This window comes from Echiichthys vipera, assembly GCF_963691815.1.
Source record: "Echiichthys vipera genome assembly, chromosome: 9".
In the NCBI taxonomy this organism is placed as follows: Eukaryota; Metazoa; Chordata; class Actinopteri; order Perciformes; family Trachinidae; genus Echiichthys; species Echiichthys vipera.
The window spans coordinates 293,767-313,766 of record NC_139834.1 but is presented as its reverse complement, the minus strand read 5'-3'; the positions used below and the strand labels follow the sequence as shown (position 1 = coordinate 313,766).

Sequence of the window (20,000 nt, the reverse complement as noted above, 5' to 3'; positions counted from 1 at the left end):
GTGTGTGAGCTTTACCAGACGTGATGTGCTCCTGTTTGAGCCGGAGCAGTCCGGTCAGGATCTCCAGAGCTCTGTCGCTGTAGCTGCGTCCGATCCGACCTGCAGAGAGAGTGAGAGCACGGGCGCCGTTCACACTTTACTTCAGACCATTAAGTGCATTCAGGGCGTCACATTCCACAGTTACAGCAAAATTAAGAGTCTTTTTCTGCACTTTAATCATCAGTAACCATGGAGACAGTTTTTAAGGTAGAAATCCAGGAGAGATGCTAACAGCCGGACGTGGCTAACAGTGGTTAGCTCGGGGCAGCACGGTGAAGGCATTCAAAGGTCTTTTTTAACCACTAATGCTGCTGAAAATAACAGCAAACCTCTGCAGCAGCATGAGAAGAGTCCCTACACACACACACACACACACACACACAACAAAGCAGCAACACGATCTATCAGCAGGTGATTGTGAGTGTAAGGGCGTGTCCCTGTGAGCGAGTGTGTGTGTGTGTGTGTGTGTGTGTCCCTGTGTGAACAACAGAGGAAATGAAAGAGAGACGGCCAAGTACACTAGGCGTGTGTGTGTGTGTGTGTGTGTGTGTGTGTGTGTGTGTGTGTGTGTGTGTGTGTGTGTGTGTGTGTGTGTGTTATATGATAGGAAATGCGACGTCATTCAAAGAAGAAGAGTGTTCTTTTGGCTGCACTTCTCCTCTTCGCAGGGTTGTACTTCATCATCCATTCAAACTTTCTCTTTGTGTGTGTGTGTGTGTGTGTGTGCGTCTGTCTGTGTTCACGTCGGTGCAGTGTGTGTGTGTGTGTGTGTGTGTGTGTGTGTGTGTGTGTGTGTGTGTACCTATAGCTGTGATAGCAGCCTGTGCTGTGTCTGTGTTCACGTCGGTGCAGTGTGTGTGTGTGTGTGTGTGTGTGTGTACCTATAGCTGTGATAGCAGCCTGTGCCGTGTCTGTGTTCACGCCGGTGCAGTGTGTGTGTGTGTGTGTACCTATAGCTGTGATTGCAGCCTGTGCCGTGTCTGTGTTCACGTCGGTGCAGTGTGTGTGTGTGTGTGTGTGTGTGTGTACCTATAGCTGTGATTGCAGCCTGTGCCGTGTCTGTGTTCACGTCGGTGCAGTGTGTGTGTGTGTGTGTGTGTACCTATAGCTGTGATAGCAGCCTGTGCCGTGTCTGTGTTCACGTCGGTGCAGTGTGTGTGTGTGTGTGTGTGTGTGTGTGTGTGTGTGTGTGTGTGTGTGTGTGTGTGTGTGTGTGTGTGTGTACCTATAGCTGTGATAGCAGCCTGTGCCGTGTCTGTGTTCACGTCGGTGCAGTGTGTGTGTGTGTGTGTGTGTGTGTGTGTGTACCTATAGCTGTGATAGCAGCCTGTGCCGTGTCTGTGTTCACGTCGGTGCAGTGTGTGTGTGTGTGTGTGTGTGTGTGTGTGTGTGTGTACCTATAGCTGTGATAGCAGCCTGTGCCGTGTCTGTGTTCACGTCGGTGCAGTATCCTTTCAGCTCATCCAGCAGCATCGTCACGTTCTCATCGTTCACCAGCTCCACCAGCACCTGCAACACCACAGCACCACTGTTAGTATCACAGCACCACAGCACCACTGTTAGTATCACAGCACCACAGCATCACAGCACCACTGTTAGTATCACAGCACCACTGTTAGTATCACAGCACCACAGCATCACAGCACCACTGTTAGTATCACAGCACCACTGTTAGTATCACAACACCACTGTTAGTATCACAGCATCACTGTTACTATCACAGCACCACAGCACCACTGTTAGTATCACAGCACCACTGTTAGTATCACAGCACCACTGTTAGTATCACAGCACCACTGTTAGTATCACAGCACCACTGTTACTATCACAGCACCACTGTTACTATCACAGCACCACTGTTAGTATCACAGCACCACAGCACCACTGTTAGTATCACAGCACCACTGTTAGTATCACAGCACCACTGTTAGTATCACAGCACCACTGTTAGTATCACAGCACCACTGTTAGTATCACAGCACCACTGTTAGTATCACAGCACCACTGTTAGTATCACAACACCACTGTTAGTATCACAGCACCACTGTTAGTATCACAGCACCACTGTTAGTATCACAACACCACTGTTAGTATCACAGCACCACTGTTAGTATCACAGCACCACTGTTAGTATCACAGTATCACAGCACCACTGTTAGTATCACAGCACCACTGTTAGTATCACAGCACCACAGCACCACTGTTAGTATCACAGCACCACTGTTAGTATCACAGCACCACTGTTAGTATCACAGCACCACTGTTAGTATCACAGCACCACTGTTAGTACCACAACACCACTGTTAGTATCACAGCACCACTGTTAGTATCACAGCACCACTGTTAGTATCACAGCACCACTGTTAGTATCACAGCACCACAGCACCACTGTTAGTATCACAGCACCACTGTTAGTATCACAGCACCACTGTTAGTATCACAGCACCACAGCACCACTGTTAGTATCACAGCACCACTGTTAGTATCACAACACCACAGCACCACTGTTAGTATCACAGCACCACAGCACCACTGTTAGTATCACAACACCACAGCACCACTGTTAGTATCACAGCACCACAGCACCACAGCACCACTGTTAGTATCACAACACCACAGCACCACCGTTAGTATCACAGCACCACTGTTAGTATCACAGCACCACAGCACCACTCTTAGTATCACAGCACCACTGTTAGTATCACAGCACCACTCTTAGTATCACAACATTAATATGTTATTATAATAATAATAGTTATTATTATTATACAGAGTATTGGCTGCTAACAGCACCTGCAGACACACATCTCTCACTAATGTCTCTGTGCTTCAGGCAGAGCTGAGGCGGTTTAACACGCGTGTAACCGGCTCCACCTCCCAAAGTCACGCAGAGAGATCTGTAAATGTTTATCTGACAGGAGAGGGATCAGATACGGACCAGCGTCACTCAAACTGCAGACTCAGACTCAAACCTGTGGACCTTAAGGAGCGAACACAGGCTCATCCCACACCTGTGTGTCATCTGCAGATCGGATTTTTTCGGTTCAAACTTTATTTTGCTGCGTTTAAAAGAGTTCAGAGCCTCGTCTGAAACAGGAAGCAGCAGCAGCACAGGTCTGGGGAGAGGAGGAAACCCACAGGGAGTCGAACCGCCTCACCTGCATCTTCCTCTGCTTGATGAAGGCCGGCTCAGCGTAACCACAGAAGAAACGTTTGTAGTGAGCTCCCATCAGGCCGGGGAGGGAACGCAGCAGCAGCTGGAGGAGGACGAGGAACACACACACACACACACACACACACACACACACACACACACACACACACACACACACACACACACACACACACACACACACACACACACACACACACACACACACACACACACACACACACACACACACACACACACACACACACACACACACACACATCCAGGAAACACACACACACACACACACACACACACACACATCCAGGAAACACACACACACACACACGCACACACATGCAAATGAACACGCCTCCTCAGACCAAAGAGTTTGAGAATTTGAATTTAGTTTTACATCTCACACAAACACTTCCTCCACATTCAACACCCACAACATTTCTATTATTCATCATTTTCATATCACTTTAGCACACGTTTATGCTCCTAGAGGACACTTTAGCACACGTTTATGCTCCTAGAGGACACTTTAGCACACGTTTATGCTCCTAGAGGACACTTTAACACACGTTTATGCTCCTAGAGGACACTTTAACACACGTTTATGCTCCTAGAGGACACTTTAACACACGTTTATGCTCCTAGAGGACACTTTAACACACGTTTATGCTCCTAGAGGACACTTTAACACACGTTTATGCTCCTAGAGGACACTTTAACGCACGTTTATGCTCCTAGAGGACACTTTAACACACGTTTATGCTCCTAGAGGACACTTTAACACACGTTTAGGCTCCTAGAGGACACTTTAACACACGTTTATGCTCCTAGAGGACACTTTAACACACGTTTATGCTCCTAGAGGACACTTTAACACACGTTTATGCTCCTAGAGGACACTTTAACACACGTTTAGGCTCCTAGAGGACACTTTAACACACGTTTATGATCCTAGAGGACACTTTAGCACACGTTTATGCTCCTAGAGGACACTTTAGCACACGTTTATGCTCCTAGAGGACACTTTAACACACGTTTATGCTCCTAGAGGACACTTTAACGCACGTTTATGCTCCTAGAGGACACTTTAACACACGTTTATGCTCCTAGAGGACACTTTAACACACGTTTATTCTCCTAGAGGACACTTTAACACACGTTTAGGCTCCTAGAGGACACTTTAACACACGTTTATGCTCCTAGAGGACACTTTAGCACACGTTTATGCTCCTAGGACACTTTAACACATGTTTATGCTCCTAGAGGACACTATAGCACACGTTTATGCTCCTAGAGGACACTTTAGCACACGTTTATGCTCCTAGAGGACACTTTAGCACACATTTAGGCTCCTAGAGGACACTTTAGCACACGTTTAGGCTCCTAGAGGACACTTACCTGTATGTGACAGAGGGCCGTGAACCTCATCTCTCTGGACACGCTCCCACAGGCGCCCAGCAGGGGGGCACGGACTCGCTCCAGCGCCGCCAGACTGACGGCGGGCAGAGCGGGGCACAGGCTGAGGAAGAGGCTGAGGGTGGCGGCCATGACGGGGCTGTGGGGGCTGACCAGGGACGCGTCCAGCAGGGACAGGATGTCGAACAGCTCGTCCTCAGACTGAGGCCGGTAACGCTGGAGGATCCTCAGCACCTCACACTGACCCCAAACATCACACTCCTTCAACCTGGGGGACAGACACGAGACCTGGACACTTACACGTGTGTGTGTGTGTGTGTGTGTGTGTGTGTGTGTGTGTGTGTGTGTGTGTGTGTGTGTGTGAGACACAAAGGTGGAACTTCTCTGGATATTTACTGTCTCCACGTGTCAGCAGGCAGCTTTTGTTTTTGTAGTATCTTGATTATTGTTTCGTAATTTAATCGTCGACTTCAGTTACGAACTTTTTAACAAGCGTGTGCAAAGATCATTTCCTGCGTTCTTCTTCTTCTTCTTCTCCACGGGATCAAAGCGTCGGCTCTACTTCTCCGTGTTGTTGTGGCGTCTGTTCGACCACATGTCACATCCTGCGGAGGGCTCCGTCCAATCAGCAGCCGAGAAACAGGGACGCTCCAGAGACTCATGTGCACGTTGGGGCGTTTGGGCGAGAAAGAGCTAAACGCTAACACAGCTAACAGGAGATAAAAGCAGGATGCCCCCGGCCTCTGAGGACAGTATCTCAGTAAATGGTCTTAGCAACTGTCTGTGTCGTCCGGGCAACATCAGAATGTGTTTTTCATGTTGATTCTAGATTTCAAAGAAGGGAACGTCCTGCTAATGCACGGCCTGCCGTTTGAAATGTGTGATGGGAAGCTTTAGGGCCCCCTCCCACTGTGCCTCCGTCCCGTGCCCCAGCACGTGTCACGGCTAAAGTCTGGTTCCTTTGACCAGTGTGAGTGCAACCGTACCACGTCTAGGAGCGGCACGCTTGCCGTCCACGGCCCGTTTGGGAGAGGTGGGCTTTAGTAAAGCACGTTTGCACGTGTACGAGCACGAGCGTGCGCACGTGTACGAGAGTACAAACGGGCCTGGAGGGGGGGACAAGGACCCTAAAGCACGGGGCACGGGACGGAGGCACAGTGGGAGGGCGCTCTAACCTGTGACGGAGGCACAGTGGGAGGGCGCCCTGAATGCTTCCCTGGCTTGTTTTCTGTTGTTTCCCGGTGATTTGAATGTTTTATGAACTCTGAATGACCTTGTTGTTGGGTTGTGCTGTGCAGATAAACTCTCCTCAGAGGGGAATGTTCTGACCTCTCTGTAGAAACTCGGGTGAAGGAGACAGACCCTCAGGTTGTTTGTTGGATGTTTTGTTCAGACCCCCCCACAGACCGGACTTCCCCCTGGTCTCACCTGTTGAGGAGGTGGTGGGTGATGGGTTTGTTGATAGCCACTCCCCCCTCCTCCTTCAGGATCTCCTCCAGAGCACGGAGGCAGTTCACCATCACCACGGGGTCCGGGTCCCTCAGCAGCGTGTACAGCTCGTTCACCACCGCAGCATCTGGACTCACGGACGAGAGGGTCGGACACATGAGAGCATGAGAGCAGATACAGCGTGTCCCAGACACTTCACTGCAGGTTATCAGCACACGTTTATGCTCCTAGAGGACACTTTAACACACGTTTATGCTCCTAGAGGACACTTTAACACACGTTTATGCTCCTAGAGGACACTTTAACACACGTCTATGCTCCTAGAGGACACTTTAACACACCTTTATGCTCCTAGAGGACACTTTAATACACCTTTATGCTCCTATAGGACACTTTAGCACACCTTTATGCTCCTAGAGGACACTTTAGCACACGTTTATGCTCCTAGAGGACACTTTAACACACGTTTAGGCTCCTAGAGGACACTTTAGCACACGTTTATGCTCTAGAGGACACTTTAACACACGTCTATGCTCCTAGAGGACACTTTAACACACGTTTATGCTCCTAGAGGACACTTTAACACACCTTTATGCTCCTAGAGGACACTTTAACACACGTTTATGCTCCTAGAGGAGACTTTAACACACGTTTATGCTCCTAGAGGACACTTTAACACACGTCTATGCTCCTAGAGGACACTTTAACACACCTTTATGCTCCTAGAGGACACTTTAACACACGTTTATGCTCCTATAGGACACTTTAGCACACCTTTATGCTCCTAGAGGACACTTTAGCACACGTTTATGCTCCTAGAGGACACTTTAACACACGTTTATGCTCCTAGAGGACACTTTAACACACGTTTATGCTCTTAGAGGACACTTTAACACACGTTTATGCTCCTAGAGGACACTTTAACACACGTTTATGCTCCTAGAGGACACTTTAACACACGTTTATGCTCCTAGAGGACACTTTAACACACCTTTATGCTCCTAGAGGACACTTTAACACACGTTTATGCTCCTAGAGGACACTTTAACACACCTTTATGCTCCTAGAGGACACTTTAACACACGTTTATGCTCCTAGAGGACACTTTAGCACACATTTATGCTCCTAGAGGACACTTTAACACACGTTTATGCTCCTAGAGGACACTTTAACACACCTTTATGCTCCTAGAGGACACTTTAACACACGTTTATGCTCCTAGAGGACACTTTAACACACCTTTATGCTCCTAGAGGACACTTTAACACACGTTTATGCTCCTAGAGGACACTTTAGCACACATTTATGCTCCTAGAGGACACTTTAACACACGTTTATGCTCCTAGAGGACACTTTAACACACATTTATGCTCCTAGAGGACACTATAGCACACATTTATGCTCCTAGAGGACACTTTGACACACGTTTATGCTCCTAGAGGACACTTTAGCACACGTTTATGCTCCTAGAGGACACTTTAGCACACATTTATGCTCCTAGAGGACACTTTGACACACGTTTATCCTCCTAGAGGACACTTTAACACACCTTTATGCTCCTAGAGGACACTTTAACACACGTTTATGCTCCTAGAGGACACTTTAGCACACATTTATGCTCCTAGAGGACACTTTGACACACGTTTATCCTCCTAGAGGACACTTTAACACACCTTTATGCTCCTAGAGGACACTTTAACACACGTTTATGCTCCTAGAGGACACTTTAGCACACATTTATGCTCCTAGAGGACACTTTAACACACGTTTCTCCACACACATATCTGCTGAACGAACAGAAAGATAATAGGAAAGAAACACGGGAGCGTACCGATCTCGTGGCCGGGTTGGAGGCCGTGGACTTTGGCCCAGCCCAGGACCGCCACTCTGCGAACACACGCCGCTCGGTCCCTCAGTCCTGCCGTCAGAGGCTGCTCCACGTACTCCACCAGACTGGGTAACCTGGGAGACACACACACACACAAACACACACACACACAGCATCACAAACCATGTGATCCCAGCAGCCACAGGTTAAAGTGACGGCCGCTCCTGAGGTGGAGGCGTGCAGCTCACCTGAGGTTGGTCATGTTCCTCAGGGCCAGGCTGCGGACCATGGGGTTCGGATCCTGGCAGTCTTTCCTCAGCGTGTTGATGACGAGCAGGGACAGCTCCGGGTTTGAAGCAGCATAGGAACACAGGAAGACGTAGACCAGTTTCTTCTGGACTACGTCGACTGTGGCACACGCTTTCACCATCTCACTGAACAGGCCCGATACATCCACGCCCTGGGACATCGCCCTGAGAGACAAAGGGAGGACGAGAGAGTCACAGACCAGACCAACGTGGAAGTCTGCACTGTGTAAAGTGTCCTCTAGGAGCCTAAACGTGTGCTAAAGTGTCCTCTAGGAGCATAAACGTGTGTTAAAGTGTCCTCTAGGAGCATAAACGTGTGCTAAAGTGTCCTCTAGGAGCATAAACGTGTGTTAAAGTGTCCTCTAGGAGCATAAACGTGTGCTAAAGTGTCCTCTAGGAGCATAAACGTGTGCTAAAGTGTCCTCTAGGAGCATAAACGTGTGTTAAAGTGTCCTCTAGGAGCATAAACGTGTGCTAAAGTGTCCTCTAGGAGCATAAACGTGTGCTAAAGTGTCCTCTAGGAGCATAAACGTGTGTTAAAGTGTCCTCTAGGAGCATAAACGTGTGTTAAAGTGTCCTCTAGGAACATAAACGTGTGTTAGGAGCATAAACGTGTGTTAAAGTGTCCTCTAGGAGCATAAACGTGTATTAAAGTGTCCTCTAGGAGCATAAACGTGTGTTAAAGTCTCCTCTAGGAGCATAAACGTGTGTTAAAGTGTCCTCTAGGAGCTAGAACGTGTGTTAAAGTGTCCTCTAGGAGCCTAAACGTGTGTTAAAGTGTCCTCTAGGAGCATAAACGTGTGTTAAAGTGTCCTCTAGGAGCATAAACGTGTGTTAAAGTGTCCTCTAGGAGCATAAACGTGTGCTAAAGTGTCCTCTAGGAGCATAAACGTGTGTTAAAGTGTCCTCTAGGAGCATAAACGTGTGTTAAAGTGTCCTCTAGGAGCATAAACGTGTGCTAAAGTGTCCTCTAGGAGCATAAACGTGTGCTAAAGTGTCCTCTAGGAGCATAAACGTGTGTTAAAGTGTCCTCTAGGAGCATAAACGTGTGTTAAAGTGTCCTCTAGGAACATAAACGTGTGTTAAAGTGTCCTCTAGGAGCATAAACGTGTGTTAAAGTGTCCTCTAGGAGCATAAACGTGTGCTAAAGTGTCCTCTAGGAGCATAAACGTGTATTAAAGTGTCCTCTAGGAGCATAAACGTGTGTTAAAGTCTCCTCTAGGAGCATAAACGTGTGTTAAAGTGTCCTCTAGGAGCTAGAACGTGTGTTAAAGTGTCCTCTAGGAGCTAGAACGTGTGTTAAAGTGTCCTCTAGGAGCCAAACGTGTGTAAAGTGTCCTCTAGGAGCTAGAACGTGTGTTAAAGTGTCCTCTAGGAGCATAAACGTGTGCTAAAGTGTCCTCTAGGAGCATAAACGTGTGCTAAAGTGTCCTCTAGGAGCATAAACGTGTGTTAAAGTGTCCTCTAGGAGCATAAACGTGTGTTAAAGTGTCCTCTAGGAGCATAAACGTGTTAAAGTGTCCTCTAGGAACATAAACGTGTGTTAAAGTGTCCTCTAGGAGCATAAACGTGTGTTAAAGTGTCCTCTAGGAGCATAAACGTGTGTTAAAGTGTCCTCTAGGAGCATAAACGTGTGTTAAAGTGTCCTCTAGGAGCCTAAACGTGTGCTAAAGTGTCTAGGAGCATAAACCTGTGCTAAAGTGTCCTCTAGGAGCATAAACGTGTGTTAAAGTGTCCTCTAGGAGACTAAACGTGTGCTAAAGTGTCCTCTAGGAGCATAAACGTGTGTTAAAGCGTCCTCTAAGAGCATAAACGTGTGTTAAAGTGTCCTCTAGGAGCATAAACGTGTGTTAAAGTGTCCTCTAGGAGCATAAACGTGTGCTAAAGTGTCCTCTAGGAGCATAAACGTGTGTTAAAGTGTCCTCTAGGAGCATAAACGTGTGTTAAAGTGTCCTCTAGGAGCCTAAACGTGTGCTAAAGTGTCTAGGAGCATAAACCTGTGCTAAAGTGTCCTCTAGGAGCATAAACGTGTGTTAAAGTGTCCTCTAGGAGCATAAACGTGTGTTAAAGTGTCCTCTAGGAGACTAAACGTGTGCTAAAGTGTCCTCTAGGAGCATAAACGTGTGTTAAAGCGTCCTCTAAGAGCATAAACGTGTGTTAAAGTGTCCTCTAGGAGCATAAACGTGTGTTAAAGTGTCCTCTAGGGGCATAAACGTGTGCTAAAGTGTCCTCTAGGAGCATAAACGTGTGTTAAAGTGTCCTCTAGGAGCATAAACGTGTGTTAAAGTGTCCTCTAGGAGCATAAACATGTGTTAAAGTGTCCTCTAGGAGAATAAATGTGTGTTAAAGTGTCCTCTAGGAGCCTGAACATGTGTTAAAGTGTCCTCTAGGAGCATAAACGTGTGTTAAAGCGTCCTCTAAGAGCATAAACGTGTGTTAAAGTGTCCTCTAGGAGCATAAACGTGTGTTAAAGTGTCCTCTAGGAGCATAAACATGTGTTAAAGTGTCCTCTAGGAGAATAAATGTGTGTTAAAGTGTCCTCTAGGAGCCTGAACATGTGTTAAAGTGTCCTCTAGGAGCATAAACGTGTGTTAAAGTGTCCTCTAGGAGCCTGAACATGTGTTAAAGTGTCCTCTAGGAGCATAAACGTGTGTTAAAGTGTCCTCTAGGAGCATAAACGTGTGTTAAAGTGTCCTCTAGGAGCATAAACGTGTGTTAAAGTGTCCTCTAGGAGCATAAACGTGTGTTAAAGTGTCCTCTAGGAGCATAAACGTGTGTTAAAGTGTCCTCTAGGAGCATAAACGTGTGTTAAAGTGTCCTCTAGGAGCATAGACGTGCCTCCTCCTCCTCTGGTGTTTGGGTTTTTATATAAAGTGTTGGTTCCTTCCTGCTCTCCTCTCTTCTGTTTGTATCAATAATAATAATAATTCTTGTTATTTAGTTTTATTTGACTTCATCTCTCAGCTGCAGACGTGTAGAAAAGCCCCCCCCCCCCCCCCTCTGGTCCTGATTCTGTGCAGAGTCACATTTTTGTGTCCAGTCTTTGAAAAAGTCCCTCAACTGTCGTTTTTGTTTCCTTTTCACATCAAATTCAGAGACGACGCATGAAAACGAGCCTTTCACCGTGTGATCGTGTGATTTAGGAAGTTAGACCGTCTCCATTTAATAAACTAAGAATAACAGAATCTGGTGGTTGTGTGTAGATATGGTTCTTAGTGAGGTCTGTGGATCTCTCTGGGTCTGTGGTCTTGGTTCTGTGGGTCTTGGTTCTGGGGGTCTGAGAGTCTGGGGTCTCTGGGGGTCTCGGGTCTGGGGGTCTCGGGTCTGGGGGTCTGTGGTCTCTGGGTCTGGTCTCGGGTCTCGGGTCTGGGGGTCTGTGGTCTCTGGGTCTGTGGGTCTCTGGGGTCGCAGCCCCGGGCGGACTTGGTTACCTGAGCACCCGGAGGACCGCGGCCCGGCAGCGCAGCGGGTCGGCCTGGATGTTGGGGTTGGACAGAGCCCGCCTCAGCTCCCTCACCGTGTCCTCTCCGCTCAGGTACGGCATCGAGCCCCGGAACCGGCCGAGCACCGGGGAAATGTGTCCGTTACACACACGAAACACCGGGGACCGCGGGCTGTTTACACCGGGCACACTTCCGCACTTCTTCTTCTTCTACGCTTCTTCTTCTTCTTCGGCGCTTCTTTTCTCTGTGGAAGGCTGCTGCGCCCTCTGCTGGGCGGGAGGCCCGGAGGACCCCCGCTCCTCTAGGAGCCTAAACGTGTGCTAAAGTATCCTCTAGGAGCCTAAACGTGTGTTAAAGTGTCCTCTAGGAGCATAAACGTGTGCTAAAGTGTCCTCTAGGAGCATAAACGTGTGTTAAAGTGTCCTCTAGGAGCATAAACGGGTGTTAAAGTGTCCTCTAGGAGCATAAACGTGTGTTAAAGTGTTCTCTAGGAGCCTAAACGGGTGTTAAAGTGTTCTCTAGGAGCATAAACGTGTGTTAAAGTGTCCTCTAGGAGCATAAACGTGTGTTAAAGTGTCCTCTAGGAGCATAAACGTGTGTTAAAGTGTCCTCTAGGAGCATAAACGTGTGCTTAAGTGTCCTCTAGGAGCATAAACGTGTGCTAAAGTGTCCTCTAGGAGCATAAAGGTGTTAAAGTGTCCTCTAGGAGCATAAACGTGTGTCAAAGTGTCCTCTAGGAGCATAAACGTGTGCTAAAGTGTCCTCTAGGAGCATAAAGGTGTTAAAGTGTCCTCTAGGAGCATAAACGTGTGTTAAAGTGTCCTCTAGGAGCCTAAACGTGTGTTAAAGTGTCCTCTAGGAGCCTAAACGTGTGTTAAAGTGTCCTCTAGGAGCATAAACGTGTGTTAAAGTGTCCTCTAGGAGCCTAAACGTGTGTTAAAGTGTCCTCTAGGAGCATAAACGTGTGTTAAAGTGTCCTCTAGGAGCATAAACGTGTGTTAAAGTGTCCTCTAGGAGCATAAACGTATGTTAAAGTGTCCTCTAGGAGCATAAACGTGTGTTAGTGTCCTCTAGGAGCATAAACTTGTGCTAAAGTGTCCTCTAGGAGCCTAAACGTGTGCTAAAGTGTCCTCTAGGAGCATAAACGTGTGCTAAAGTGTCCTCTAGGAGCATAAACGTGTGTTAAAGTGTCCTCTAGGAGCATAAACGTGTGTTAAAGTGTCCTCTAGGAGCATAAACGTGTGTTAAAGTGAACTCTAGGAGACTAAAGGTGTTGACGTGCACATTAACACCCAGAGAGCAGCGTCGGTGAGTCGATGGTTTTATTGGTTGACAAACAGGAAATCAAACACAGACGGCGTCGGACCTCCAGCAGACGCCCCGCCCCCCCGCTCCAGAGGCAAACATCCGCTCCGCCCGCCCCCTCAGCCGGGGTTTCAGGGCGGAGCTTCATAAAAAGGACGGGTGGGCGGGACCTGCTGCTGGACGGCCAATCAGCCGACAGAGACGCCCTGGACGCCGCCCGGCCGGCCGCAGGAAGCTGCTCAAGCCTTCCTGTGGGCCGTGTGGGCGGGGCCAGGCGCCGTGTGGGCGGAGCCAGGCGCCCTCTTTTCCACAGATGATTCATCAACATCATCCACGTCGCCACAGCAACCGACACACACACACACACTCTCACACACACACATTATTAACGGGCACGCGTTTGGAATGTTTCTTTCTATAAATCTGTTCGGATTCAAACCGACGCTCCAGACTTCGGTCACGGGCTCAGTCTCGTGTTGACGCCGTCTCACGTCTTCACGTCTTCACGTCTCGCTCGTCTTTAAACGACGGATTTTAAGAGTAATTGTTATTTTTTTTGTTCAAATCTGGTTCATAAATAAACTTGCGTTGAAATTTACACTGAATTCAAAAATGGTGAAAGTTCGGATTCGTCCAAAGGTGATGAAGACGAGTGACTGCTGCACACACGCACGCACGCACTCACGCGCACACACACACACACACACAGTCTATGACAGGTTGCCGGGCGCCGGGCTGCTGGCGTTGTTGTCCTGGTTCGCCGCCTGGCTTCCTCGCGGCGGCACCTCGATGATGCGGGGCTTGTCGATGATGCGAGCGCGCCGGTCGCCTTTCTCTACGATCCCGATGATCCACGCTCCACCGGCCGCCCCCTGACCTCCGGCGCCGCCGCTCTGGCTCTTCATCTCCGAGCAGAACTTGGCCGCCTGCTCCCTGGGCAGACACACCAGCAGCCCCCCTGAGGACGGGAGCACAGAGGGTTAGAGGTCGTTACAAACGCCACAACCACGGCTCCAAAGCCCCGCTGGTCCACGTGGATCCAGACCAGCGTCCTCAGAGCGTCAGAGCGCCACAGACGCAGAGTATTCAGATTACACGAGTCCTAAAGGCTCATTACACACAATTAACCATGTTTGATCTGTTTCCTGTGATAAGGTCATTTCTATCCGTTTAAGAGCGTTCAAGGGCGTTTCGGAGCGTTAAGGACGTGTTTTAGGGCGCTCTAACCTGTGCGCGCCACAGGTTAGAGCGCCCTCCCACTGTGCCTCCGTCCCGTGCCCCGTGCTTTAGGGTCCTTGTCCCCCCCTCCAGGCCCGTTTGTACTCACACTACCTGGGCCTCGGAGAATGCTTCTTGCTGCCTATACGTCATCACGCCGTAACACGTCACACGCATTGATGACGTCATGGCGATGCGTGGCTTTGTTTCCAGATCTTTCCGTAGACCTCGGAGTTTTTGTGCGTCTTGTCGACTGTTTTTGAATCTTTTCATCGACCAAATCTGCAGTAAACACTCCACCTCCGCATCACACCAACGTGAACCTTTCACCGCCATTGTTTGAAATGTCCGCGCATGGCCCCTCCTTCTTTTTTCTACGTCCCAACAGGCGCACAGGAAATGACCTCAGAGCCGCCGTAGGCCTCGTGCTCGTACACGTGCGCACGCTCGTGCTCGTACACGTGCAAACGTGCTTTACTAAAGCCCACCTCTCCCAAACGGGCCGTGGACGGCAAGCGTGCCGCTCCTAGACGTGGTACGGTTGCACTCACACTGGTCAAAGGAACCAGACTTTAGCCGTGACACGTGCTGGGGCACGGGACGGAGGCACAGTGGGAGGGCGCCCTAAGAGCGTTTGAGAACCTTTAAGCGTTTAAGAGCGTTTGAACGGTGACAGACTCAGATTTCCTTCACAGTCACGCCTCCTAAAGAACTCTATAAACACTGACGGATGATTTCACTGATATTAAACCGTGATCTGTAGATTTATGCGCTCTTAGTTAAACTCCTCCTGTCCTGGTGTTTATGGTGTTTTAACATAACGTTGGTTAAACAGACTCAGTCCTGATGAAGCTGACGTGTTCTGAGACGACGCACTAACGTGAACATCATCAGAATGAAGCTGATCTGAGTTCATTACAGAGAACTGAGACTTTACTCTCCTGCTCCTCTGACGACGACGACGACACGCACCGAGACCATCGTTTGGTTTCTCCAGCTCTTCTTTTTCTCGCTATCACAGGGAAACATAAGATGTGCGTGATGTTTGACCCTTTAGGGCTCCCGTAGAGTCACTTTACTGTGCGTTGACCTCGGTTTGCGTACCTGACGTCTCCGCTGACGAGCCCTGAACCAGGTTGAACAGGTTTCCGCAGGCTTTGCTGATGGCGGCCATCTTGGCGATGATGGGCAGGTTGTGGATGACGAACGCCACCTCGTTGCGTTGCTGCGCCGCCAGGTTGTTGGCGTGCCCCAGCAGCCCGAAGCCAGTCACGTCCGTGGCGGCGTGCGCCTGGAACTTGTGCATTAAACCTGCAGCTGGAGACAGGAAGTGACTTTATAACCTTCGACAGTCAGACGCACGGAGAGGAAGCACGCGGTGACGCAGGGGGAGAGTACCTGTGCGGTTCAGCGTTGCCATGGAGAACATGGCTTCCTGATAGGCCTCTTTCACTTCCTCTCTGGTGACGACCAGTTTGATCTTGTTCCACCTCTCCGTCTGTTGAGAGGAAGAACAGAGACAGGAAACGCATCACTGCACTGACGGCACGCCAGAGAAAGAGTCACGTTCAAGGACGCTAGAGCCCGGAGCAGCCCGAGGATCTGCAACGCAACGAAACAGAACGTTTCAGAGCGTTTCAGAACGTTTCAGAACGTTTCAGAGCGTTTCAGAGCGTTTCAGAGCGTTTCAGAACGTTTCAGAACGTTTCAGAGCGTTTAAGAGCGTTAATGAGCGTTTAAGAGCGTTTAAGAGCGTTTCAGAACGTTTAAGAGCGTTTCAGAGCGTTCAAGAGCGTTTAAGAGCGTCTAAGAGCGTCTAAGAGCGTTTAAGAACGTTAATGAGCGTTTAAGAACGTTAATGAGCGTTTAAGAGCGTTTCAGAACGTTTTAGAACGTTTCAGAACGTTTCAGAGCGTTTCAGAACGTTTCAGAGCGTTTCAGAGCGTTCAAGAGCGTTTCAGAACGTTTCAGAACGTTTCAGAACGTTTCAGAGCGTTTAAGAGCGTTTAAGAGCGTTTAAGAGCGTTTAAGAGCGTTTGAGAGCGTTTCAGAGCGTTTAAGAACGTTTAAGAGCGTTTGAGAGCGTTTCAGAGCGTTTCAGAACGTTTCAGAACGTTTCAGAACGTTTAAGAGCGTTTCAGAGCGTTTGAGAGCGTTTCAGAGCGTTTAAGAACGTTTAAGAACGTTAATGAGCGTTTAAAAACGTTTAAGAGCGTTTCAGAGCGTTTAAGAACGTTTAAGAGCGTTTCAGAACGTTTAAGAGCGTTTCAGAGCGTTTAAGAACGTTTAAGAGCGTTTCAGAACGTTTAAGAACTTTTAAGAGCGTGTGAGAACGTTTAAGAGCGTTTCAGAGCGTTTAAGAACATTTCAGAGCGTTTAAGAGCGTTTAAGAGCGTTTCAGAGCGTTTCAGAACGTTTCAGAGCGTTTCAGAACGTTTAAGAGCGTTTCAGAACGTTTCAGAGCGTTTAAGAGCGTTTAAGAGCGTTTAAGAGCGTTTAAGAGCGTTTCAGAGCGTTTCAGAACGTTTAAGAGCATTTCAGAACGTTTAAGAGCGTTTAAGAGCGTTTCAGAGCGTTTAAGAGCGTTTAAGAGCGTTTCAGAACGTTTAATAATGTTTCAGAGCGTTTAAGAGCGTTTCAGAACGTTTCAGAGCGTTTCAGAACGTTTCAGAGCGTTTCAGAGCGTTTAAGAACGTTTCAGAGCGTTTAAGAACGTTTAAGAGCGTTTAAGAGCATTTAAGAGCGTTTAAGAACGTTTAAGAGCGTTTAAGAGCATTTAAGAGCGTTTAAGAACGTTTAAGAACGTTTAAGAGCGTTTAAGAGCATTTAAGAGCGTTTAAGAACGTTTAAGAGCGTTTCAGAACGTTTCAGAACGTTTAAGAACGTTTAAGAACGTTTAAGAGCGTTTCAGAACGTTTCAGAGCGTTTAAGAGCGTTTCAGAACGTTTAAGAGCGTTTAAGAGCATTTAAGAACGTTTAAGAGCGTTTAAGAACGTTTCAGAGCGTTTAAGAACGTTTCAGAGCGTTTAAGAACATTTCAGAGCGTTGCGAACTGACCCGTGAGAGAGAGAAAGAAAGAGAGACGGAGAGAGAGAGGGTCGAGCGAGCGCCGTAATCCAAAACAAAGCAGTGAATCGGGAAATAAAAAGTATTTTCTCTGTTTCATCTCTTTCTAAAAGCAGCTGTAGGAAGTTTCTCTCTGTCCTCTTTTGTATTTTATGATGCTACAAATTAATCAGCTACGAGGTCAGGACAGAAGTACAGAGAGGCGGCGCTATGGAGACGGTCGTAAACGCTGTCAGAGGGTCGGTAAACGCCGTTAGAGGGTCGGTAAACGGCGTCAGAGGGTCGGTAAACGGCGTCAGAGGGTCGGTAAACGGCGTCAGAGGGTCGGTAAACGCCGTCAGAGGGTCGGTAAACGCCGTCAGAGGGTCGGTAAACGCCGTCAGAGGGTCGGTAAACGGCGTCAGAGGGTTGGTAAACGCCGTCAGAGGGTCGGTAAGCGGCGTCAGAGGGTCGGTAAACGGCGTCAGAGGGTTGTAAACGCCGTCAGAGGGTCGGTAAACGCCGTCAGATGGTCGGTAAACGCAGTTAGATGGTCGGTAAACGCCGTTAGAGGGTCTGTAAACGCCGTCAGAGAGTCGGTAAACGCCGTCAGAGGGTCGGTAAACGCAGTTAGAGGGTCGGTAAACGGCGTCAGAGGGTCGGTAAACGCCGTCAGAGGGTCGGTAAACGCAGTTAGATGGTCGGTAAACGCTGTTAGATGGTCGGTAAACGCCGTCAGAGGGTCGGTAAACGCCGTTAGATGGTCGGTAAACGCCGTCAGAGGGTCGGTAAACGCTGTTAGATGGTCGGTAAACGCCGTCAGAGGGTCGGTAAACGCCGTCAGAGGGTCGGTAAACGCCGTTAGATGGTCGGTAAACGCCGTCAGAGGGTCGGTAAACGCCGTTAGATGGTCGGTAAACGCCGTCAGAGGGTCGGTAAACGCCGTCAGAGGGTCGGTAAACGCCGTCAGAGGGTCGGTAAACGCCGTCAGAGGGTCGGTAAACGCCGTCAGAGGGTCGGTAAACGCCGTCAGAGGGTCGGTAAACGCCGTCAGAGGGTCGGTAAACGCCGTTAGATGGTCGGTAAACGCCGTCAGAGGGTCGGTAAACGCCGTCAGAGCGGCGCCGCTGACCTGGTCGAGCCACTGGTGAGCGTTCACAGCCACCTGCGTCCCCAGAGGTTTGGTCAGAACCAAGACGTCTCCTGGAACGGCGCCGTCGGGCCTGGACAGACAAACCACAGCGTCATCAGACACACACCACGCTGCAGAGCTGCAACACATTACACACACATCACACGGGACGGAGGCACAGTGGGAGGCGCCCTTAGTGCTCGGCCTTAGTTCACGTGTTAAGTATCGATCCGTGCCGCCACTAAAGATGCAGAGATGATGTTCAGACTCACATGATGAATTCACTGGGCTGGCAGACGACTGAAGCGACTCCTCCCACGATGATCCAGGGGTTGATGACGGTCTGGCCCCCGGTCACAGACGTCCCCCCCTCCTCCGCCGCGTCACGGAACCCTTGGATCATCAGCGGCATCACCAGCTCCCGGTCCTGCGTCACACGTGAGACCCACAGGTCAGAGCGGGTTTAAAAGACGCGCTGCTCTCACTGGAACGTGCACAGGAAGCACCTCGACGCGTGAACTCTACCTTATCGTTCATCTTCTGGCTCACGCTCAGCAGCATCAGCATGTTGTCACACTCCGTGATGCCCATGGCGTAGAGGTCACTGAGGACGTTCGCACACGCTATCCTGCCCTGAGACACGACGGACGGACGGACACAGGGATGAGAGCACAAACACGGTTATTATGCATTTTACAGCACATGCTTTCTGACGAACACAGAACAGAAAAAAGTGTCCTCTAGGAGCATAAACGTGTGTTAAAGTGTCCTCTAGGAACATAAACGTGTGTTAAAGTGTCCTCTAGGAGCATAAACGTGTGTTAAAGTGTCCTCTAGGAGCATAAACGTGTGTTAAAGTGTCCTCTAGGAGCATAAACGTGTGTTAAAGTGTTCTCTAGGAGCATAAACGTGTGCTAAAGTGTCCTCTAGGAGCATAAACGTGTGCTAAAGTGTCCTCTAGGAGCATAAACGTGTGTTAAAGTGTCCTCTAGGAGCATAAACGTGTGTTAAAGTGTCCTCTAGGAGCTCAAACGTGTGCTAACGTGTCCTCTAGGAGCATAAACGTGTGTTAAAGTGTCCTCTAGGAGCTCAAACGTGTGCTAAAGTGTCCTCTAGGAGCATAAACGTGTGTTAAAGTGTCCTCTAGGAGCTCAAACGTGTGCTAAAGTGTCCTCTAGGAGCATAAACGTGTGTTAAAGTGTTCTCTAGGAGCATAAACGTGTTAAAGTGTCCTCTAGGAGCATAAACGTGTGTTAAAGTGTCCTCTTCAGTGGCGAGGATGCACTGTGTGCCCTGTTGTTTCCTTTTGGCCCCTGCCCTTTAATGAGTCTGTGTACGCCCCTGATTTAGTGTAACCCTGTGTGGCTGTCATGTGATCGCCCCGCCCCCTCTTTGAATGAGTCCCTCACCACAGATGACACCACGGGGACGGCCCTGCTTCCTGTGTGGGCTGCTGAAGTGTGCGAGTGCTTCACAGAGGGAACTCACCATCATGTAAGGATCCTCCACCAGAGGGTAGAAGAAGTCTGTGGTCTGGACCAGGGAGAGCCCCCCGTGCCTCAGAGGAATCACGCAGCAGTCCATCCCCACACCTGAAACACACACAGTCACTGTTCAGCAGCATTCAGCTGGTCCCGTCTGCGCGCAG

General features: G+C 49.1%; 2 protein-coding genes across 2 annotated transcripts in view; both read right to left on the bottom strand.

The window, feature by feature from the left end:
- The window catches only part of ap4b1 (adaptor related protein complex 4 subunit beta 1), a 17,158-nt gene extending 5,307 nt beyond the window's left edge, over nt 1-11,851 (bottom strand). The window contains exons 1-8 of the mRNA XM_083919401.1: nt 11,641-11,851; nt 8,150-8,374; nt 7,905-8,035; nt 6,053-6,200; nt 4,607-4,892; nt 3,198-3,296; nt 1,437-1,548; nt 16-99 (exon numbers count right to left, since the gene is read on the bottom strand). Coding sequence (XP_083775527.1) covers nt 16-99; nt 1,437-1,548; nt 3,198-3,296; nt 4,607-4,892; nt 6,053-6,200; nt 7,905-8,035; nt 8,150-8,374; nt 11,641-11,753 — 1,198 coding nt within the window. The 5' untranslated portion in view covers nt 11,754-11,851. The remainder of the gene's footprint in view (nt 1-15; nt 100-1,436; nt 1,549-3,197; nt 3,297-4,606; nt 4,893-6,052; nt 6,201-7,904; nt 8,036-8,149; nt 8,375-11,640) is intronic.
- Nucleotides 11,852-12,957: 1,106 nt separating this feature from the next.
- The window catches only part of sephs3 (selenophosphate synthetase 3), an 11,028-nt gene continuing 3,985 nt past the window's right edge, over nt 12,958-20,000 (bottom strand). Inside the window, exons 2-8 of the mRNA XM_083920889.1 lie at nt 19,841-19,944; nt 18,878-18,985; nt 18,625-18,779; nt 18,353-18,443; nt 15,574-15,673; nt 15,280-15,492; nt 12,958-13,915 (exon numbers count right to left, since the gene is read on the bottom strand). Of these exons, the coding sequence (XP_083777015.1) occupies nt 13,668-13,915; nt 15,280-15,492; nt 15,574-15,673; nt 18,353-18,443; nt 18,625-18,779; nt 18,878-18,985; nt 19,841-19,944 (1,019 nt within the window). The 3' untranslated portion in view covers nt 12,958-13,667. The remainder of the gene's footprint in view (nt 13,916-15,279; nt 15,493-15,573; nt 15,674-18,352; nt 18,444-18,624; nt 18,780-18,877; nt 18,986-19,840; nt 19,945-20,000) is intronic.